We start from the raw sequence: 24363 nt of genomic DNA, 5'->3' as shown, positions 1-24363 counted from the left end.
TTGAATTTAAAACTAGTAAATAAAATTTTGAACAAAAGTATTAGTTATTACCTAAAAGAAAATTTCTCAGAAAGTGAAAATTAAATCCTTTATGGGTTATTTTTAATGTGTTTTAATTGGGAAAATCTATTTTGGTGGCCATTTTGAACACCATCTTGAATATTTTAGGGAACATATTTTAGTTTGGTTTAAGTCCAAAGAGTGCAAAGAGAGTCACTGAAAAAATCCACAGGTGATTTATTGTCCACACAGGTGAAAAGCACACATACCAAAAACCACTCTGTGAATTCCCTAACAAAAATATTAATCCAAATTTCCCAAAGTAGAAACTACGAACTGGAGGTAATGGAATGGAGCAGGTGACAAAATACACAGAGGGGAATCATACAATAAACTGTATAAGCAAACAGGGTAACACAGGCAGATCAAAAACTGTTCCAACAATATTCACAAAGCATGAGTAGAAGTGAGAATGAGCCAGCAAGTGACAAAGGCCATGACAAGGTTTAAATACTAAATGAACTAATTAAACACAGGTGCATGTAACTGAGGACAGGTGTGCATAACTAAGGAGACAGAAGCAATCAGGGTGGCTGAACTAAACAGGCCTCAAAAGGAAGGTGAGTGGGGAAAAGAACATAACCAAAGTCACAAAGTAACAGTGTACTAAAAAAAAAAAAAAACATAATGCAAGATGCAAAATTAAACGTGAGAGTTGGATAAAGAAACTGCAGAAAACAATCATAAGAAAAAAAAACAGCAATTAAAGCAGCAAACTAATGTGGGACTCAAATGTGTGCAAAACAAATACTAGATGAGCACAGCATAAGATCAGCAATGCATAGTGAATTCTAAACACTGACCATGATGAACAGAAAACTAAAGAGGGACTCAAACCAATGTGGGAGTGCAACAGAAAGACAAAACAGAACTGGCAGGATTCACATACAAAATTGCACATCCAGAACATAATAATACTTAAAGGGACACTAACAGAGACATATCACAACAGGAGGTGTGTGTGCAGGTGTGAATGCATTTGATTTGATTTATTTTATTTATTTCAATCATCAAACTCATGCAATAACAGAAAATAAATGAATGAATAGATAAAATCAAACAAAAAAGGAAAATCCAGAAAATACTATATATACTGAAAAAAACATGTAGTTGAGTGAAAAAGGTCAAGACTGAAGCTATCTAACTTTTAAATGGCCTAACCTATTTATACTGTGTCAATATTAAAATAAAACATTTTTGTCAGGCTACGAACAGTAATACGAAAACCATCACAATGAATCACCAGTACTGGTACACATCAATTTTTTTTTACCATTTTCAATACTTTAGTGAACACTGTAACCACTTAAGATAGATTTTTTTTGTACATTATTTTAAAATGATTTATATTGGTGCTCTGTTTGAGCTGCAGCTCCAAAGTGTTCCACAAATCCACCCCACAGATTGATATGCACATTCTTCTCTAACTAGTTCGTTTTAAAGTTCAATTCTCTTCCCAAATTATAGCCACCTTCTCTTTCCATAAATAGATTCTGTATATTTATTTGAATCAAAAAAATAATTAGTTTAATTTGTTTCGTTTGTCTGTCCTTATGTGGCACTGGGACAGACTGACATGGCAACATTAAAAATACTAAACAGCAGAATAAAATTAACAACATTAAAACTTGCTCACATAAACTACAACAATTTCACCAGAGCCTTAAAGTCATTCACTGTTACCAGGACTTGAAGTTAAAATTCCATTTGTAATTCCTTTAAAACATTAGTTCCTGAAAACCTAAAGGCCTTCTTGCCCAGATCAGTTCTTACTTTGGGGACAACAAAGTGCAAAGCATCAATAGAGAGGAGATTGTGACGTCCAGGTGTCCTTGTGGTCCTTGTGCAAAGAGAAGACATACAAATGAGTCGTACCCAGAATGGTTTTGTAAATAAACAAATACCAATGGCTAAGGCATCTATAGAGGCAGCAGTGAGTGTGCATGTGTGTCTGTTTTGTTTTTTGTTTTTTTGTTTTTGTTTTTTTTTTTGTCATGGGAGGTTGGCTAATGTGACACAAAAGTTCATTTCAGAGTCACACAGCATTACATTTAGATCCACGTGTGCAACTGGGTTGACTGTCTGAGTGCAGAGCTGAAGGTTCTGGGCCAAAGAGCACCTTCTTTCTTTTGTTATTAAGTCCTTGACAGACATAATAACATCATCAGTGTTTATTTATTTATTTATTGGTCTGTCTGTCTATTACTGTAAACTACTGCACCGATTTGCCAAGATTTTCACCACCGATACATATTAGGCCATGGAAGACTCCATTAAATTGTGGAGGTGATCCGGATTCGAATCTGGATCCAAATTCTGGATCAAGTTTCATTTTATATAGGCTTTGAAGTATTACTGTTAGCAGGGTTACATCAAAAAGACTGCACGGATTTTGATGGAATTTTCAACACAGATACATATTAGGCCATGGAAGACTCCATTAAATTTTGGAGTTGATCTGGATCCGGATCCAGATTCTGGATCAAGTTTCACTTAATGCAGGCTTTGGAGGATTATGCCAAAACTACTTCATGGATTCTCACCAGATTTTCTTCACGCATACATATTAGGCCATGGAAGACTCCATTACATTGTGGAGGTGATCCGGATCCAAATGTGGATTCTGAATCAAGATATCACTTTATATGAAGGATTACATCAAAACTACTTCACGGATTCTTACCAAATTTGCACCACAGATAGATATTAGGGCATGGAAGACTTCAATGAATTTTAGAGGTGATCCGGATCCGGATTGTTAGAAATTTCTGATTGCTCTTGTTTTACCTTTTTTTTTTCTTTTTGTGGCTGTATTTTTGCCTCTCATCAGACTTCATTCAGGCAGACAGCACGTAGCCCCACCCCCGAGCCAAACGGTTGCCCCCCTTCTTCCCGTCAAATCCCATCATGGAGCACAATGATGCCGACAGACGGTGAATACTGAGAGGCTCCAGCAACACCGCTGACATTGACATTACCTTCGTGATCATTAAACCTAAATTGGTTGAATGAATTGCCAATTTGAGAGGCCTCAGTCACAGCACCTTGATGTGTGTGTGTGTGTGTGTGTGTGTGTGTGTGTGTGTGTGTGTGTGTGTGTGTGTGTGTGTGTGTGTGTGTGTGTGTGTGTGTGTGTGTGTGTGTGTGTGTGTGTGTGTGTGTGTGTGTGTGTGTGCGTGTGTGTGTGTGTCATTGTGTGCTTGACAGGTTTGGAAGATCTGGTGCGACATGGAGATTGTGTCTGCAGTCGTCTGTTTTCTTTGTGTCTTCTCTTCTCTACACCTCTCTCTCAAACACACAATCTACACAACAATTCAATAAGCCATTACACAGGCATTGATCTTTTTCTCGCCAAAACATTTGCATTAGAACAAAAAGGCAGTAAGATGCGAGCAATGGCTGAAGCCAGACAACGCTTTTTAGTGGAGGAGAAACGATTGCGAGGGGTGAATTTATGGAGTTTGGCAGCACTGTAACACTTTAAGTTTCTCTACAATGTGTCCAATCATTGATGTGTCTGCTGCGTGGTCGCTGGTGAAGAGTCTGGCTGTTCTGATGTCACTGTAAATCACTCAGGACAAAGGTAGGTCAGGGAATGCTGCAGCTCCCACTGCATCGTGCTGCTGGAGGATGCAGCAGATACAAACACTGTGTCACCTTTAAGTACTTCTCTCTGTGAGCGTCTGCACAAAGACACACGTATTAATAAGAGCACCACGTTTTGGCTTTTAGGCTGAAATGAGAAGAAATGTGTCAGTTATATGTTAACTGACCAAAAAATAAAGACTATTTAGACATCTCACACAGTCTGTACAATTTTCTCCCACATTTTGATATTTTTGCAGTTTTTTAAAATGTACTTTTTGACATTTTACAGTTACTTTACATCTGATATAGTACATATTCTGCCTTCATAATGAAACTGTATTTACTTTAGCATTTTAAACTCTGAAATAAAATAAAAAAAATCTTTGCACAACATCTAATACCTCTCAAACATGAACCCAGCAGGCACGGCAACGTTGCATCGCCATTGTTTTTTGGTTATATTACATTTGGACTGCAATCAACATGATATTAACATCGCTCCAGAATCTGTCTCCTGATGTTGTAACAACATCAGAATATGGCATTGATACGACATTGAAATGTGGTTTGGTTCCTCATGAGTATTTTGATCTTTTTAATTTCTGTCACAAACCCATAGGAAGCATATTTATTTATTTACACAAAGCGGCAGATGTGTTAGTTGTGATTTTAGCATTTATTACAATAAACTGAATATTATATTGAATATCTACGGTGAGTATCAAATCAATTTTATTTATATAGCGCCAAATCACAACAAACAGTCGCCCCAAGGCGCTTTATATTGTAAGGCAAAAGCCATACAATAATTACAGAAAAACCTCAACGGTCAAAACGACCCCCTATGAGCAAGCACTTGGTGACAGTGGGAAGGAAAACTTCCTTTTTAACAGGAAGAAACCTCCAGCAGAACCAGGCTCAGCGAGGGGCAGTCTTCTGCTGGGACTGGTTGGGACTGAGGGGAGAGAATCAGGAAAAAGACATGCTGTGGAGGGGAGCAGAGATCAATCACTAATGATTAAATGCAGAGTGGTGCATACAGAGCAAAAAGAGGTGAATAAAAAGAAACACTCAGTGCATCATGGGAAACCCCCCAGCAGTCTAAGTCTATAGCAGCATAACTAAGGGATGGTTCAGGGTCACCTGATCCAGCCCTAACTATAAGCTTTTTCAAAAAGGAAAGTTTTAAGCTTAATCTTAAAAGTAGAGAGGGTGTCTGTCTCCCTGATCCGAATTGGGAGCTGGTTCCACAGGAGAGGAGCCTGAAAGCTGAACGCTCTGCCTCCCATTCTACTCTTAAAAACCCTAGGAACTACAAGTAAGCCTGCAGTCTGAGTATCTATGTTGAGCCTATGTTAGGATTTCTACATTGATCCATTTTTCAAATCAGCAGAGTGGCTTGGTGGTTAGCACTATTGCGTCACAGCAAGAAGGTCATGGGATCCATTTCCACCTGTGGCCTTTCTGTATGGAGTTTGCGCGTTCTCCCCGTGTTTGCATGGGTTCTCTCCGGGTGCGCCGGCTTCTTCTCACATCCAAAGACATGCAGGTTAGGTGAATTGGAAACTTTATAAAGGTCCAGGTCTCCCTTGTAAAAGACATCTTAGGGGAGGTGATGGTCTAGTGGTTAAGGTGTTGGGCTTGAGTCCAGAAGATCATGGGTTCAAATCCCTGCCTGACTGGAAAATCACTAAGCGCCCTTGGGCAAGGCCCTATTGCTCCCGGTGTGCAGTGAGCGCCTTGTATGGCAGCACCCTGACATCGGGGTGAATGTGAGGCATAACTGTAAAGCGCTTTGAGCATCTGATGCAGATGGAAAAGCGCTATATAAATGCAGTCCATTTACCATTTATCTTGATCTCAGTGGTACCTGCTTAAATTAAATCCAGCACATTTTATATGCTGATTCAATGTCAGAATGCAACGTTGGATCAACATCATTATGCCCACTCGGAAGAACTAGATGTGACAAGATAACTTGAGGATATTTGTTAAAAGATTGCAAAAAGATACAGCAAAAAAAAAGATTTTTTTTTTTTATAAACACTTTTACTTAATAAAACAAAAATAGCAAAAACACAACGCCTGCATGTTACATATGTGAAATCAATCCATGAGGATTGTTTAGTGACATCAAAGTATGTGGTTCTGTGTGACCTTGACTTTTGATCAATTTGGTCCAAAATTGAACCACTTATTTCTGGGTTAATATGCAACCCTTCCATCACATTTAATGCATAAATGCTCCAAACTGTTTGAGTTAAACAATTATGACCTCACATTTGACTTTCAAGCTCACAGTAGCCATTCTAAATGTTTGTATGAGCACTGGGCAAAAATGGGAGAAAAAAATAACACGTTAAACATTTTGGAATTGCAACCATATTTATACACAGTCCTTCCATTTTCAAAGGCCATGATTATTTGCAGTGATGTGTCTTGGACATGTCACAAGAAAAGGCCACTCTAAAATGTGCAGTTTTTTTAAAACACAGATGTCTCTGGATGTCATTTTGAGGGAGGTTTTGTTCTGGCATGCTGATGGCAGGAATGCCCACCAGAGCTGACGCCCATGAACTGAGTGCTCACTTCACCACCATAAACTGCCTCCAATGTAGTTTCCAACTAGCCTGACAACAATAAACCATGTGTATCCTCCACACCAGACCAGAACACCACATCATGTTTCTTCACTTCATAAATGTCATTTTTCAAGATCAACTGCACATTTTGAAGTGAGCATTTACTGTGTCCAGTCCAAGGGACATCGGTGCAATAATCATCCTGTTTAATGGACATCTAGATATGCCACACGTCCCAGGTGGGTTATGATGAAGGGCCCATTAATGTGGATTTTAACAAATTTACCAAAATTCAAGGGAAATAAAACTTTTGTATGCAGAGAAGTCTTCCATCTTCAAATTCAACTCCTGAAAAATTAGAGCAAAAAAAAAAAAAAAAGGTATTTATATGTTTGTTGAGTATATGAATCTGTGAGAATGTATCAAAGACAGACTGGAATTATGGATGTGAGAGTTAGAATACATATGCACTTGTATCTTTGTATCATTCAGTAAATTTAATGGGCTTCAAAGAGCATGAACGCTGGTAAACAGTCATCACGCTGTAAGACAATTTACTGACATTCATGTACTACTTGGTTTTGCAAGTTTACCTGAAGTGACTTACATTCACATTCCTGCACAAATGCCAAGAGCTTCCAGTATGGTGCTGACCTAAGATCAGTGTGGCGTTCAGCTCAAGCACACTTTAATACACAGACAGGAGTGACTGGGATTGAATGTACTGAGCCTTAATGGACACCCTGTTCTACCCACTTCAACAAATATTAACCTTCCATCAGCCTTTCTTTGAGCTGAAGACCAAAAACAGATATTTGAACACTCCCAGATGACTGTAACTAAAACCTATATTATTATCTTAGAGGACATTGAAAATTGTATTGTTTTTTCTTATGTGATGATGATGATGTTATTACTATTACGATTTAACTTATGAGGTGTTTATTGTCTGATGGCAGTTCTTTCATTATTTGATGTGTTTTCATTGATGTCTTACTCAATGCATTACTATTAGACATTGTGATGTTTTTGTATGTTGCTGTTTGTTATTTGAGGTGGATGATTTTTAGATCGTGACTAAGATTCGGGCTTTAAGTGATTTTCTGGACCCGGCCGTCAGAAGTGTGTCTGTATGCACAGAAAGGGTTCAACTTGCAGAAATGTTCATTTCTCTTGGCAGTAACATTGATGACTCTGGGTCTTCTGCCTTTGAGACTGGGAGATGCTTGGAAGGAGCTTACAGAGTCATAAGTTTGCTGAACCAAGATCTTTGGTAATGCTGATCTCTTTGGAGAACCAAGGTCCAAGTGTGTAGGGTCCTGGTGCTGGTTGGATGCTCACTAGTGACCTCTGGTAACCAGTTGTCTGGCTGGGGGTTGCCAATCCATGACCCAAGGTCCAGTGAATGTTCCCAGACCTGACCTGAGCAAAGGCGATGACTAGTTGTCTTTGGTAATCGGTGTCTCTGGAGGATCCTTGGTTTGTCTTTGTGTCAAACAAGTAGTTACGTAGGGAGACTCAGATGAGGATTATGACTTGAATAGTGAGGGAATGCCAGCTACGACATTTTGGCCATGTGGCACTCTTCTATGTTCATAATCCAGCACACAAGTGCTTCAGTTTTGAGCGGCTCGACAAGAACAAGGTGACTTGAATATGTGACTCGGCTGAGGCAGATTACTTTCAAGAGTCGTCTGCTTGAGTGGTTGCTATCCAGGGACCAAGGCGGTTCCATCATGTGGTGAATGATTTTTACATATTTCATGTCATTAATCATTGTTTGACTCTGTGGCACAAAATATATTCCATGTTTCCAGACTTCTGACAGGAAGCAGAAAGTTTGACCACATTACACCCATTTTGGCATCCCTTCACTGGCTTCCTGTCCCTGTGAGATCAAATTTTAAGATTCTACAACAAATCTATAAAATTATTCACGGACTGGCACCTCCCTACTTAATTGACCTAATTAAACCTTACGTCCAGGCTCTGAATTCTCAGAGTGCAACACTACTTTGTGTCCCTAGGATGAATAAAAAGTCTGTGGGTCACAGAGCTTTCTCTTATCGTGCCCCTGTTCTGTGGAATGATCTCCCTGCATCAATAAAACAGTCAGATTCTGTAGAGACTTTCGAGTCCAGACTTAATAAGCACTTATTTTCCCTTTCGTATGACTAGGATACTGGCATAGTATGTTAATATGCTTTTTACCCTTTTAAATGAATTTCATTAGGAAATGGAGTGGATCACGGTCTCAATTTTATCTAAAGTCTGGGTCTTTTAGTGAAGCTTAGGGCTAGTGGCCGGTGATCACCTTAGTATTTATTCTGTTTTTCTTGTTGCTTAATGCTGACAGATTATACTGTATTTGTTGTTTTTCTGCTGCCTGATTCTGTTTTTTTTCTCTCTGTTTGGGGTGCGGCTCCATCCAGAGATGGGAGTGGATGTCTTCTTCTGCAGGCCTCCCATTCTGGACACCAGCATGGACTCCCAAAATTTCCTCTACATTTCTATTGTCAATTGTGTTGGTAGCATGGCCCAAGCAGTGGGTCACCCGTGGGTCTGCTTGCGGTTTCTTCCTCATATCACTGTTGCCCATGTGCTTGATCTAGGAGTTGGTAAGGTTAGACCTTATTTGTGTGAAGCGCCTTGAGGCAATTTTGTTGTGATTTGGCACTATATAAATGAAATGAATTAAATTAAGTTTCTGTGGTTGGTTTAAGGGGCTGTTTATGTGAATGGCTGGTTTTATGTATGTTTTACTGTCAGCACGCATGTGTTTAGTTTTCTTACAACTGTCCTTGTGCTCACACAGCTGAGCTTCAGCTCACACATAAAGCTTCCTAGCGCCTAAAACAGTCTGAGGAACACCAGCAGCAGAGACTTTCCCCTCCATTTATTTCTGATCCTAACAGCACACTGGTTACGGCTCCCGTGCCGCCACAGAAAGGAGCCTCCTCTGCTGCTACCAAAAATAGCTTTTTCTCCCCCTCATTTAGACAAGTGACCAGTTTTTCTTTTCACATGTAACTAAACAAAGTAGTCATCACAAAGCAGCAGCAATAAAGGCTGAAGATTGCACATAATCTCAGGAGAAATGATTACACAAATTCTCTTTGCGGGCCTGAAGCACTCTGCTGGTTTTATGCTAAAGACAAGAAGTGAGAGGAAGCAAGAAGCTGAAGAGGAGAAGAAAGAGGAGGAGGAAGAACAAAACAGCCAGAAGGACTGTCATGGAATGAGTACAGATGAGGACTATAGAAACAGCCAGGCAGAATACCATGAAAATGGGGATAGAAAATGTGGCATGGTTTGTGTGTGTTTGAGAGAGAGAGAGAGAGAGAGAGAGAGAGAGAGAGAGAGAGAGAGAGAGAGAGAGAGAGAGAGAGAGAGAAGGCAGATATCTGCAGTATTCCAGCTGTGAGACTTGGAGCTTACTGTAGCTCTCCTGCCCATCACAGACAAATGTTAAAGTGCATCATTCACCACTGCTAAGCTACAGGACAGAGATACCGGAGAAAGCCATGGGTGGGACGAGAACCAACAACACAACCTGAAGCACAAGGACATTAGATATGTTTAAGGAGGACAGGTAACAAAAATTAAAAACTTGTGTCACAGAAGGACAAATGATCAGGGAGGGCCTGTATCCGAGAAGCAACTCAAAGTCCTCTCAAAGAGCTCCTAATAGCCTAAAATATCCTGGCAAGAGGTGTCTGAGAGCAACTCTGGGCAAGGAGTTGACAGGAACTCCTATCTTAGTGTTGTGAAAGTGTCGTGACACGGACCCACAACAGGGGGCGTTAATGAACGGACAATGGATAAGCCAAAAAGTAACAATTTAATGTTGTGAATCGCACAACAACGTACAGACAATAACAATATGGTGACTGTCAATCATACACCAGGTGACGTGTGGGCAGGCTCGACGATAGAAGACGCCTGGAGAGAGAAGAGCTGGATCCCCACACAGCTTCCACCACCAACGGAGCTGAAGAACACCGGAGCCGCCAAGCCCTGCGCCCCAGGTGGCCGCTGTCTTCAGCAGTCAGACCCGGTACTGCTGGCAGAGAACAAAGACAGTCCAGATGAGTGTGAGTTCACACACTCAGTAATCCACAGTCTGTCTTAAGTAAAGGAGGGAAAACCTCCACCTCCAATCACACACACTCGTGCAGCTCCTGGTCAACCACTTATCTGAGTTGGGGTGTGAGGCGAAGCCGTCGCTGTCACACCAAACGCCAATCCTCCAGATAAGGAAACACTCCAGGAAAACGGCTGCAAATAGAAGTTCAGGTTAAACACACACAGTGTCAGGCAGCAGAGAAATTACCTGAATGGTAGTTGATTTCTCGGCGAGGAGGTGGAGTTGCAGTCCGGTCTTTGTAGTGGTGATGATGGGTGACAGCTTGTGTTGATTGTTGACAGCTGTCACCTCCAGCAAAGCCGACGCCCTCTCGTGCTTGAAGCCCGCACTTCAAGCAGGGCGTCATCTTGTGGTGGTGGGCCAGCAGTACCTCCTCTTCGGCGGCCCACACAACAGGACCCCCCCCTCAACGGGTGCCTCCTGGCACCCGACCAGGCTTGTCCGGGTGCCGCCGGTAGAAGTCGGCCAGGAGGGCCGGGTCCAGGATGAAGCTCCTCTTCACCCAGGAGCGTTCTCCGGGTCAATACCCCTCCCAGTCCACCAAATACTGGAACCCCCGGCCCTTCCGACGGACGTCCAGGAGCCGGCGCACGGTCCAAGCCGGCTCCCCGTCGATGATCCGGGCAGGAGGTGGTGCCGGTCCGGGGGTACAGAGGGGTGACACGTGGTGAGGTTTGATGTGGGACACATGGAAAACCGGGTGGATCCGCAGTGAAGCTGGCAGCTTCAGCTTCACTGCGGCTGGACTGAGGACCTTGAGGATGGGGAAAGGTCCGATGTATCTGTCCTTCAACTTTTGGGATTCCACTTGCAGGGGAATGTCCTTTGTGGAAAGCCAAACCTCCTGCCCAGGCTGGTACGCAGGGGCCGGGGCACGCCGGCGGTCTGCATGGTTCTTGGCCCTCATCCGGGCTTTGAGCAGGGCAGAGCGGGCGGTACGCCACACCCGACGGCACCTTCTCAGATGGGCCTGGACCGAGGGCACCCCGACCTCTCCCTCCACTAGCGGGAACAATGGTGGCTGGTACCCCAAACACACTTCAAATGGGGAGAGGCCGGTGGCAGACGAGACTTGGCTGTTATGAGCGTACTCGATCCAGGCCAGATGGTCACTCCAGGCCGTCGGGTGCGCGGAGGTCACGCAACGGAGGGCCTGCTCCAGTTCCTGGTTTGTCCGCTCTGCCTGCCCGTTCGTCTGGGGGTGGTACCCAGACGAGAGACTGACGGTGGCCCCCAGTTCCCTACAGAAACTGCGCCAGACCTGGGAGGAGAACTGAGGACCACGATCCGAGACAATGTCTGATGGAATCCCATGCAGACGCACGACGTGGTGGACCAGGAGGTCTGCAGTCTCCTGGGCCATCGGGAGCTTCAGGAGGGCCACGAAGTGGGCCGCCTTGGAGAACCGGTCCACTATCGTTAGGATGGTGGTGTTTCCCTGGGACGGTGGGAGGCCCGTGACAAAGTCCAGGCCGATATGAGACCAGGGGTGACGAGGCACTGGCAGAGGCTGGAGGAGGCCTTGGGCCTTGTGATGGTCAGCTTTGCCCCTGGCGCAGGTGGTGCAGGCCTGGACATACTCCCGGACGTCGGCTTCCATAGACGCCCACCAGAAGCGCTGCCGGACCACTGCCACGGTTCTTCGCACCCCTGGGTGACAGGCGAGCTTGGAACCGTGACAGAAGTCAAGGACCGCAGCCCTGGCCTCTGGTGGGACGTACAGTTTGTTCTTCGGACCGGTCCCCGGGTCCGGGCTCCGTGTCAGGGCCTCCCGGACGGTCTTCTCCATGTCCCAGGTAAGGGCGGCCACGACAGTGGACTCGGGGATGATGGTTTCAGGGGGATCCGACAGCTCGGTCTTGACTTCCTCTTCGTGCACCCGGGACAGGGCATCAGATCGTTGGTTCTTTGTCCCGGGGCGGTAGGTGATCCGGAAGTCAAAACGCCCGAAGAACAGCGACCAGCGGGCTTGCCTGGGGTTCAGACGCTTCACGGTCCGGATGTACTCCAGGTTCCGATGGTCCGTGAAAACTGTAAATGGTACCGATGCTCCCTCCAACAGGTGTCTCCACTCTTCAAGAGCCTCCTTCACCGCAAGAAGTTCCCGATTGCCGACGTCATAGTTCCGTTCAGCTGGGGTCAACCTGCGGGAAAAGTAGGCACATGGATGGAGAACCTTGTCGGACTCCCTGCTCTGGGATAGCACGGCTCCTATCCCTGAGTCAGAGGCATCCACTTCAACAACAAACTGGCGCTTGGGATCGGGCTACACCAGAACCGGTGCAGTCGAGAACCGGCGTTTCAACTCCCTAAATGCGGCTTCGCACCGATCCGACCAGGTGAAGGGGACTTTTGTGGAGGTCAGGGCTGTCAGGGGGCTAACTACCTGACTGTAGCCCTTGATGAACCTCCGGTAAAAATTTGCAAAACCGAGGAACTGTTGTAGTTTCCTACGGTTCGTTGGTTGGGGCCAATCTCTCACCGCCGCAACCTTGGCCGGATCAGGGGCGACGGAGTTGGAGGAGATTATGAACCCCAAGAAGGACAAAGAAGTGCGGTGGAACTCACACTTCTCGCCCTTCACAAACAGCCGGTTCTCCAACAACCGCTGTAGGACCTGACGTACATGCTTAACATGGGTCTCAGGATCCGGAGAAAAGATGAGTATATCGTCTAGATATACGAAGACAAACCGATGCAGGAAGTCCCGCAAGACGTCATTAACCAATGCTTGGAACGTCGCGGGCGCATTGGTGAGGCCGAACGGCATGACCAGGTACTCAAAGTGACCTAACGGGGTGTTAAATGCCGTCTTCCACTCGTCTCCCTCCCGGATCCGAACCAGGTGATAAGCATTCCTAAGATCCAATTTTGTAAAAATTTGGGCTCCATGCAGGGGCGTGAACACTGAATCCAACAGAGGTAACGGGTATCGGTTGCGAACCGTGATCTCGTTCAGCCCTCTGTAATCAATGCATGGACGGAGTCCGCCGTCCTTCTTGCCCACAAAAAAGAAACCAGCACCCATCGGGGAGGTGGAGTTCCGGATCAACCCGGCAGCTAACGAGTCCCGGATGTAGGTCTCCATTGATTCGCGTTTATTCAATGAGGAGAAACAAATGTTAAATTATTGTTGTGTCGTAACTTAATTTTTGTTCAGCCTTTGTGACCTGTCTTCATGAAGTTAGATGCAAAAATGTTGAAATTGGCCCTATCCTGTAATGATAAAGAATCCTTAAAAAAAATTACTGGATCCGGATCGTGTTCCGGATCATTACCAAAATTTAATGACTTCTACGTTAGGCCAAGATATACCCCTGGTAAAAATTTCATTGAAATCCATTGAGGATTTTTTGAGTAATCCTGCTAACAACGCAACTAACCAACCAACAAACAAACGGACGAGACCGAAAACATAACCTCCTTGGCGGAGGTAATAAATGCACAGTTATTTTGAACATATACGTCTATGTATATCATGATACTGATCACATTGCAGAAACATCCACGTGTAGAATTATAAAACCATGTTAGTTAAATAAAAGTTATTCAAATAGTTAAATGAAAGCAATAAACATAAGACAATGTTAGTTAAGAAAAAACAGTAAAAGCGGCTGTTCAAAACCATCTAAAAAAAATTCTAAATAAAAATACTAGGGTGCAAGATAAAAACATAGAATGCATTTGTTTACAACCAGTCCCTCTTGTTCTCTCTCCCATCAAGGTCATTTTCTTTGTACCTACACAAGAGGCATAAACCGACTGGGGCCGGTCCCTGCTTTCCTCAGGAGCCCACCAGTCATACCAGCACCACTGGACCTGAAGCCCTTCCTCCAGTTTCCCCTGGAGTCTCCTCACCCAGCCAGCGTCAGCCTGTTCCGTAACTTCAGTACAGTGAGTGCTCACTCATACTGAGTGCACATGTGTGCAAGCAGGAATGCTTTATTTCCATCTTGTTCCACTTAACACATGACAGATTTGGTATCGACATATACCTGAGGTTGGGGTGCATTGTTTAATCAACATGTAGATTCTTACAGGGCAGCTGGAAAGTATTCACAGTACTTCATTTTTACCAGATTTTGTTATGTTACAGCCTTATTCCAAAATGGATTAAATAAATTTTTTCCATCAAAATTCTACACACAATACCCCATAATGACAAGTATTCAGAGCCTTTGCCATGAAACTCAAACTTAAATGGACTGCATTTATATAGCGCTTTTCCATCTGTATCAGACGTTCAAAGCGCTTTACAATTATGCCTCACATTCACCCTGATGTCAGGGTGCTGCCATACAAGGCGCTCACTACACACCGGGAGCAATAGGGGATTAAAGGCCTTGCCCAAGGACCCTTAGTGATTTTCCAGTCAGGCGGGGATTTGAACCCATGATCTTCTGGTCTCAAGCCCAACACCTTAACCAGTAGACCATCACCTCCCCCAAACTTGAGCTCAGGTGCATCTTCTTTCGACTGATCATTGTTAAGATGTTTCTACATTTTAATTGGAGTCCACCAGGGGTAAATTCAGTGGATTGGACATGAATTGGAAAGGCACACACGTGTCTACATATCAGGTCCCACAGTTGACAGTGCATGTCAGAGCACAATCCAGTCATGAAGTCAAAGGAACTGTCTGTAGACCTCCATGACAGGATTGTCTCTAAAGGCACAAATCTGGGGAAGGGTACAGAAACACTTTTACTGCTTTGAAGGTCCTAATGAGCACAGTGGCCTCCATCATCCAAAAATCTGTAAATGTAAGACTTTCAGATCCATCAGGACTCTTGTTAGAGCCGGCTGCTCGTCTAAACTGCATGATCGGGAGAGACGGGCATTAGTCAGAGAGGTGACCAAGAACCCAATGGTCAATCTGTCAGAGCTCCAGCATTCCTCTGTGGAGAGAGGAGAATCTTCTAGAAGGGCAACCATCTCTGCAGCAATCCACCAATCTGGCCTGTATGATAGAGTGGTCAGATGGAAGCCTCTCCTTAGTAAAAGGCACATGGCAGCCCACCTGGAGTTTTCCAAAAGGGACCTGAAGGACTCTCAGACCATGAGAAACAAAATTCTCTGGTGTGATGAGACAAAGATTGAAGTCTTCATGTTTGGAGGAAATCAGGCACCATTGCTGCAGTGAAGCATGGTGGTGGCAGCATCATGCTGTGGAGATGTTTTTCAGAGGCAGGAACTGGGAGACTAGTCAGGATTGAGGGAAAGATTAATGCAGCAATGTACAGAGACGTCCTGGATGAAGACCTGCCCCAGAGCGCTCTTGATCTCAGACTGGGGTGACGGATCATCTTTCAGCAGGACAATGACCCTAAGGGCCCAATCACACATAGTACGAATGTGGTTGAATTGCGCATGAAGCAGGAATCACATGCAATACGTGTAAAATTGTAGCTGCCTCCAACGCCTCGTATACCTGTTGCTACAACTATTTGTGCATACCAGCGGCCGAAAGACAGAGTGTGTGCTGTGAGAGCCAATTGAACAGGTGAATTTGGCAGGTGTCTGCCAAATTCCAACTGACACACACAAACATCTAACATCGCTCGCTTGGTACTTAGAAAATGTGTGGCACGACAGTATTAGCACGACAACAGTGAGCAGACAATCACTTTTGAGCTGGATGTGAAATTTGTCTAACTGCCCCCACGAGTGTGGCTTTGCAAACAGACACAGTGAAATGTTGGTGTGTGCGCTGAACTGACAGAGGGTGTGTCCGCTGACAGGAGCAGCTGTTGAGATCTCTGGTTCTGGACGTCACTGCCAGGGAACACATACCATTTGGACGGACATGAACTGTGTGTCTGCTTGCTGTCCTCACGTGGTCATACATAAAAACATATATCGCTGTTGCAATGTGCTGCAGCGAGCACACGCATGCGTGCACAGGTGAAACGGAGCGTCAGATCATAACACGCAGCGGGCAATCTGAATGTCATGCCACCCACATGAGCTCTGTGGCTGTCCTGCAGCGTGCCGTCCACAAGACGTGTGTCAGGCAGGGCATGCACAAGGGGCCCGGCTGAACACACCGCCAGCAGAGGTAGACATGATAAGCGCGCCCTGCTTCTCATTCATGTTATTTCATGACTATATGTCTGTGACCATGGGTCATCTACAGAGTAACAGATGGATCATACTTGTATTGTCCGCTTGATAAGAGGGATTCAATAAAATGTGGTGTTTTTATATGGGGTGTGGTTTTATTTATTTTTTTAAAATACGTCCATGTCCTTGATATCAGCCATTTTCCCACACCTTTTACAGGACAGCGATGGTAGCTCAGTGGTAACGTTTCTGGCTGGCAATCAGAGCTTTTGGAAATTGCAGGTTTGAATCCTGTGGTTGGCCTGTATTTTAAAACTTTTTTCACAGCAGCTGCACGATGTGGTTACACATGCTGCAACTGCTCACACTGTGTTCCCGCATGCACGAAACCATCGCATGTATTTTTTATTCATTTTTTTCTCACAGCAGCTTTACAATGTATTCCCGTGTGCACGAATCCTTTGCAATGGCATCATTCACGCCTGCCCATCGGCTTGCTGTTTTCGTGGTTCGCTCATACACGCTGTTCCGCTGTTATTCGCCCTGATTTGTACTTATTCGTACTATGTGTGAATGGGCCCTAAGCACACAGCCAACATATCAAAGAAGTGGCTTCAGGACAACTCTATGAATGTCCTTGAGTGACCAAGCCAGAGCCCAGACCTGAAACCGATTGAACATCTCTGGAGAGATCTGAAAATGGCTGTGCACTGACGCTCCCCATCCAAACTGATGGAGCTTGACAGGTGCTGCAAAGATAAATGGGCAAAACTGGCCAAAGATAGGTGCGCCAAGCTTGTGGCATCATATTCAAGAAAACTTGAGGCTGTAATTGGTGCTAAAGGTGTATCAACAATGTATTGAGCAAAGGCTATAAATGCTTATGCACATGTGATTTCTTAGTTTTTTATTTTTAATAAATTTGCAATAATTAAAAAAAACTTTTTCATGTTGTCATTGAGTAGAATTTTGAGGGGAAAAAATTTATTTATTCTACTTTGGAATAAGGCTGTAACATAAAATATGGAAAAAGTGAAGCGCTATGAATACTTTCCAAATACACTGTAACCGAAAATGATAAGTTGGCAGATACTTACTTTTTATTCAGCAATGTGAGTTCCAGCATAATTGAACAAAAATGTCTGAACAAGTATTTATTGCAGTAAATGAGTTACAGTCAAATCAACTGTATAAGAGGCACACGCCGTGTTCTCTGTACAGTCAGCACTTTGCTTTTATTTCAAGATTGGGTTTTACATGAAGGTCACCACAGTAACAAACACGGATGCACTCGAGACAGTCACACACACTCACTATTCTCAAGGGGAAACAATCTATTCACAACTTTATGATTCTTATCGCTTCATTGAGGATATTGATTTAGGCCACATCGGTCCTCATCGCCCTGACTGCTCAATAAATAACAATAAATGTACAACACTACTGCGGCCCAGTGAGAGAAGGTTGCAGCTGAGTGACAGTTCATATTTAGAGTGAACGACCGACCAAGACTCCAAGGACCTAAAGGACACAGAAAACATGCTCAAATCACTGTGGATTAACACCAGTGAAGTTCTGGTGTGGGGAGAAAACTTTCCATGGAATGTCTACAGAATATAATTACAGAGGTATTTATAAATTTCATATCACAGGCTTCTGTCTGAATGCACTACTCCATGATGTACAATAAGCACTAAAGTCTAGTGCTGAGGATCAGAATGAGGCTCACACTGTTAAGACAGGGCAAACAAAAAGAAACAAAACTAATGTCAAGTCAGGTATACGAGGTCTATTAGGTAATAAACGACCCTTTTTTTTTTAACTATATGGATTTGAATGACGTGCGATTACACCAATCATGCTTGAACCTTCGTGCGCATGTGTGAGTTTTTCACGCGTGTCGGTGATGTCATTTCCCTGTGGGCAGGCCTTGAGTGAGATGTGGTCCCGCCCTCTCGGCTGAATTCCTTTGTTTCACACGCTGCTCCAGACGGCGCGCGTTGCTTTATCAAAAATTTTTCTGGACCTGTGAGGAATATCCGAGTGGACACTATTCGAGAAATTAAGCTGGTTTTCGGTGAAAGTTTAACGGCTGATGAGAGATTATGGGGTGTTTCTGTCGCTGTAAGGACTTCCCACGGAGCAGGACGTCCTGAAGCACTTCCAGGCGCCGCCGTCGGCCTGTTTTAACCTGAAAACATCCTAATTTAAGGCTTAATTCACCCAGGACGTCTTGAGAGAACAGAGAAGATTCAGAAGAGGCCGGCATGAGGACTTTATGCGGACATTCCACTGTTTAAGGACATTTTGTAATGAAAGACGTGCGAGCAAATTCGCCGAGTCGTTTCCGTGACGACTCGGTGAATCTGTGTGCGCCGCGACAGGAAAAACACCTCTGTGTTGAAAACAATTTGTAAAATTCAGGCGGCTTTTGATGGCTTTCAAAAAGTGAGTAACTGAGAAATTGTTTAACAGCTTGGGCATGTTCCAACTTGCCCGTTAAGGTTTCCAACGGAGGTGTTTTTTCCTGTCCGCGAACCCACCGCGGTCCGGGTCCGGCCCGACATGCGACTCTGCCCGCACGTTCTTTCATTACAGAATGTCCGTTAACAATGGAATGTCCGAATAAACTCCTCATGCCGACTTTTCTGAAAGTTCTCTGTTCTCTGACGACTTCCTGGGTCAACAGAGCCTGAAATGTGGAAGTTTTCAACTTGAAACGGGAGACGCTGCCACGTTGAAGCGCAGATCGCCGTCAGGCGCCGTGGGCCGTCCTTACAGCGACACTACCAGACCAAAATCTCTCATCAGCCATTAAAATTTTTACCGAAAACCAGCTGAATTTATCGAATGGTGTCCACTCAGTTGTGCCTTACAGTTTTGAAAAAATTTTGATCAAACAAAGCAGCAGTCTCTGAGCCATTCCTAAACAATGAAAAAACACGAGAGGGTGGCGACTCCTCACTCAAGACTGCCCACAGGCGAATGACGTAACCGACAGGCGTGAAAAAACTCTCGCATGCCCACGAGGGTTCAGCATGGTCTGATGTAATCACACGTGATTCAAATCCATAGTGGTTTTGAAAAAAAAATAATAAGGTCCGTACTTTCTAATAGACCTTGTATAAGTTTAATTAGATCAGCCCGACAGGGAGGTGCTAGTAGTCCGTGGGCACCATAGGCTACCGTACCCCCCCCCCCCCCAGGACTCAGCGCCACTACATTTTTTTGATGCTTTGGGACCTCTAGAATAAGAAGTTCAAACGTTCCCATGAATAAACTCAATCCCGATAGTGGTTTGGCGGCTGTTTTTAAAGTAACCCTCAGGAAACTGATTACAATAAAAAATAGCAATTCTGGCATAAATCTTGTCCAGTAGACATACCTCTGTGCATGGTATTGGCCCCCAATCCATTTTTAGGCTAGGAAAGATATTGTTGGTTGGGTGTAGAAAGTCAATATATGGCAGCCATAAAAGGGGGGTCATAAAGGGGGAGAATACTAAGAAACCAGCCATGTGGAAAGAGTTTCTCAGCAATGAGGAGAATAAGATGCAGCTTATAAACCTTCTTGAAAATGTCTGGTATGATGATGCCCTTGCACCTCGATTCCATAACCGCAAGGTGGTTCTTGTATGTGAAGGTACAGCAATTGAGTTTGCATCAGAGGATGGCCAGAAAGTGAGCAGGAGGGAGATTCCAGAGATGAAATCTAACCAAGAGGAGACAGACACTAGAGAGCTTGCACGGAGAAAGAGAAGGATATCAGTACATCACAGTAAAGAGCCCTGACACAGACATCTTCTTTCTGCTCTTGTAGTATGTGAGCACACTAATCAAGAAAGCAACCATTCTCTTTGACACTGGAGTTGGGGATAACAAGCACCTGATAAATGTGACTGAATTGTCGCAAAGGTATTCTCCAGAGTACTGTACTGCACTGTTGGCCATGCATGCTTTTACAGGTGCAGACTGTACATCTGCATTTAAGGGACTTGGCAAGATCAACCCCCTGAAGGCTTTGCAAAGGTACCCAAAGTACTGCAATGTTCTATCTCTACTTGGTGACAGTTGGGATGTTACAGACAGGATGCTTGAGGAAATGGAAAAGTTGACCTGTGTGATCTATGGCAGACCTAGAATCACCAATGTCAATGATCTACGGTACCAAATGGTAAAGGAGAAGTGTGGTGCTCAAAATGACAAGCTGGATTTCTCCAAAACTATTGACCTGTCCTGCCTCCCTCCATGCAAGAGTACTCTGGAGCAACACATTCGGTGTGTGAATTATCAAGTTGGAATCTGGAAGAGGTCCCATGAGTGCTTCCTTGAGGTCCCCCCACCAACTGAGGGACATGGCTGGACAATGAGAGGTAAACTAATCTATGTCAAATTGCAATATAATGTGCATATATAGCAAAAATATGGATGTTAGTCTTAAACTGGTTATCAAGAAACCCAATATAATGTGCATATGCAAAGTTCATTTTAATACCTGTAATATAGTGTAAATATGTTAAGTTGATGTCATATATGTTTTTTCAGACAATTCACTAGAACCATTATGGACTGAAGATGACATCCTCCCACCATCGCTTATAGATGTTGTAGAGACACTAGATAGTGAGAGTGATGAATCTGAGGATGAGACAGGACTACCAGATGACCTTGCATGTTCAGACAGTGATGATTAAATGTTGAGCTAACCAGCTCATGGCTAACTGTTTGTTTGTGAAACTTTTTGTGCTTTTGAACAGCATTGCTAGTATGTTCAGTTGTTTGGATGCCTGACATTTTAAAGTGTAACAAACTCTAGAACTTGAACTATTTTTGTTTCAACAACAACTTTGATATCAGAGAGATATTATTTGGTATACTTAATAGATATTGCTTTGTAAGTAATATGTTATTGTAGCATCTTTCAATTTAAAAGTTATATTATAACCTTGGTGAATGAGCATGTTTTATGCAGTTACTCATTTATGATGCCAGAAAGTAAGGATATCATTAACATGTACTATAAACATAAGTGTTAACAATAGGTGTTTTTGATATAAGTCATTCAAAATTCCAAGGTATTAGTTCCTGATGATCAAACACAATACTTAGAACACCATTACTATTTTCATTGTATTTGGAACATATAACTTTGCAATAAATAGCACTTTAAAACCAGAGAATGACATTATCCCATTTCTGAAGTCATAAATCTTCAACTGGAAATCTTTAATGTAGTATATACTACTTTAAATAAATATAGTTTTATTGACAGCTATTTTAAAATTCAAAATGGCTGCTGACCAGATATATTCATATGCACACAATCAGCTTAACATACATGAAAACCTAATGTTAGGCACCAAGAACATATTTCAAAGTGAAAATATTAGACTTGATACTTTTTTAAGGCAGCCATTTTGAAATCCAAGATGGCTGCCATATATTGACTTTCTAAACCCAACCTACAATATCTTTCCTAGCCTAAAAATGGGTTTGGGGGCCAATACCATGCACAGAGGTATGTCTACTGGACAAGTTTTATGCCAGAATTGCTATTTTTTGTCGTAGTCAGTTTCCTCAGGGTTCCTTTAAAAACAGCCGCCAAACCACTATCGGGATTGAGTTTATTCATGGGAACGTTTGAAATTCTTATTCTAGAGGTCCCAAAGCATCAAAAAAATGTAGTGGTGCTGAGTCCTGGGGGGGGGGGGGGGGGGGGTGCACGGTAGCCTATGGTAGCCCACGGACTATAGTCCATGAAGGATTTTGTATGTTAGTAACAAAACCCCCTTAACGCCTGTTGTCGCATATATGCTACAATATTTGACTCAAATATGCAACATACCAAACTGACCAGTATGCCTGCTGTCGCAAATTTGCAACATACCAGTATTATTATTATAACATTATAACATAAATTATTACCAAAAAAACCAAAATTACTATTTATTTTTTGTGCAAAAGTGAAATGAATAATCTCAACATTATTTACCATCTACTTAAATGCAAAAACACACACAAAACTTTTTTTATATACAGCGAAATGAATTCAGGCGTTAATGGGGTTAAAATGTGATCTCACAGGGACAGGAAGCCAGTGGAGGGAGGCCAGAATTGAAGTAATATGATCAAACTTTCTTTTCTTAGTCAGCACTCTAATAGTGGCATTTTTGCCCATCTGGACATGTGTTATACTGGAACAGCATGTTACAGTAATCCAATATAGAAGAGACAAAGGCATGAATCAGTGTCTCTGCATCTGCCTCAGACAGGTTGAATCTTCGCAAGAACACAGAGGCAAAAAAAAGCAGTTTTAATTAGTGTAGGTCAAAGGACAGTGTGAGATTTTTCACTTTATCACTGTGTGAATTACACCACAAGTCCAAGGTTAATGTTGCAAGATAAAAGTGATATCTACAGGGCCTGTGGACCATCATCTCCATCTTGCTAGAATTTAAAGCCCCCGTCACACATAGCAAGAATATGCAGGAACCAGGCCGAAACGGCAAATATTGCCATAATCAGACACAGTCAGGAGGGAAAGAGGCGTGGTCAGCAGTGTCAGAACACAGCCAGACTACCTCGTCCACACCTGCACAATGACATTATAACAGGTAGACAAAGACAGAAATGATATTAATGTTCAACACTGATAAACTGTGTTGTTTTTTGTTGCAAAAGACTGGGCAAAAGTTGAGAATGCTCAAAGATCACCGAATTGGAAACAGGTGAGGTGCAGGATTGTTAGAAAAAGGGAGCGATACCCCAAAAGGCTCAGCCAGTTCACAATCAAATGATGTGGGTGAAGATCACCATTGGTGAACAAACTGCGTGAAAAAGAAGAGTCCAACAGTTTAAGAACAATGTTTCTCAACATTCAATTGCAAGGAAATTGTTATGTGTCGACGCGGGTTGAGGAGCGGACCTGCGTCAGACAGAACCCAGCGCTACAAATAACCAGAAAAGCGGTTCCAAAAACAATATATTTATTACAAACCCCGCTGTGCATAAAAAGTGTAAAAACAAAAATAGCGTCTTCTGGTGGAGTGACTGTTGGCACTCTCTCCAGCGCCCTCAAGGGATCAAAGCCTGGCGCTCCTGGACCGCACTACCAACGCCAAACACCCCCCCCCAGGTGGACACGACAAACTGACTCTCTGTGAAGCAAAGAAGAGGTGAGGTAAGTCAGCAGTTACAACAATATCTTTCAAAAGACACACGCTATCAGCAACACATTCAGGTCTGTATCTTTTTTAACTTTATGCAAATGAGCAGCTTCTCATAACAGGTGGAGGATCACTTATCCGCACGCCACAGCAGTGAGAAGCAAGCTGCACAATTCTCATCAAAATTCAAGTATACTGTGTAACAAAACACCAAGTTACTATCAACAATTAGTCAAACACTTAATTACCTTTAATGTGTGCTGACAGCATGTGTCCTCACCCTTCCTTGCTTCACGGGCTCGATGTGTCAAACACAGGCGTGGTCCTCAGCGTCTCACAAACGAACATCACAAGGTCGAGTTCCCGGCAGTTCTGCTTGAATCACACATGACTTAAATGCAGAACGCCATCCAATTATCTGCTTCAGCTGAAAGTCTTTAAGGTTGCATGTGAGCACCCGTCACAGGTGCTACACATGATGTTGATGAGGGTGAGGACTCTTCAGCCAGCACCTTCTCCACAGACAAATCAGTTTCCATGCCACCTGAAGAGCAAAGAAAAGAAAAGAACACCAAAATATCCAGCCACACCCCCCAACACACAACAGAAATAAGGGATTCCATCATCTACAGTTCATAATATAATCAGAAGATTCAGAGAATCTGGAGAACTGTCAAATGTGTATGTGCTGTCCTTAATTCTAATGTGTGCCATTATTACGGTAAAGAAGTAATAATTGTGAACTAATTGCTGTCTGA

The 24363-nt window shown here is 43.5% G+C and overlaps 1 protein-coding gene across 2 annotated transcripts in view; it reads left to right on the top strand.

Moving 5' to 3' along the window:
- Positions 1-24363, top strand: part of LOC117507009 (zinc finger protein 385A-like) — a 96083-nt gene that overhangs the window by 32021 nt on the left and 39699 nt on the right. Inside the window, exon 2 of one of the 2 annotated variants that reach the window (XM_034166692.1) lies at positions 14127-14271. Coding sequence is in view for 1 of the 2 variants with exons in the window: in XM_034166691.1 (XP_034022582.1) it covers positions 14102-14271 (170 nt within the window). In the remaining variant the exon portion in view is untranslated. Of the gene's footprint in view, positions 1-14101; positions 14272-24363 lie in introns of both variants that reach the window. The other variant, XM_034166691.1, reaches the window with a different exon arrangement.

Source organism: Thalassophryne amazonica, chromosome 3 (assembly GCF_902500255.1).
Source record: "Thalassophryne amazonica chromosome 3, fThaAma1.1, whole genome shotgun sequence".
Classification (NCBI taxonomy): Eukaryota; Metazoa; Chordata; class Actinopteri; order Batrachoidiformes; family Batrachoididae; genus Thalassophryne; species Thalassophryne amazonica.
Note: the sequence above shows the minus strand (reverse complement) of the source record. Positions and strands in the feature narration are given on the sequence as shown.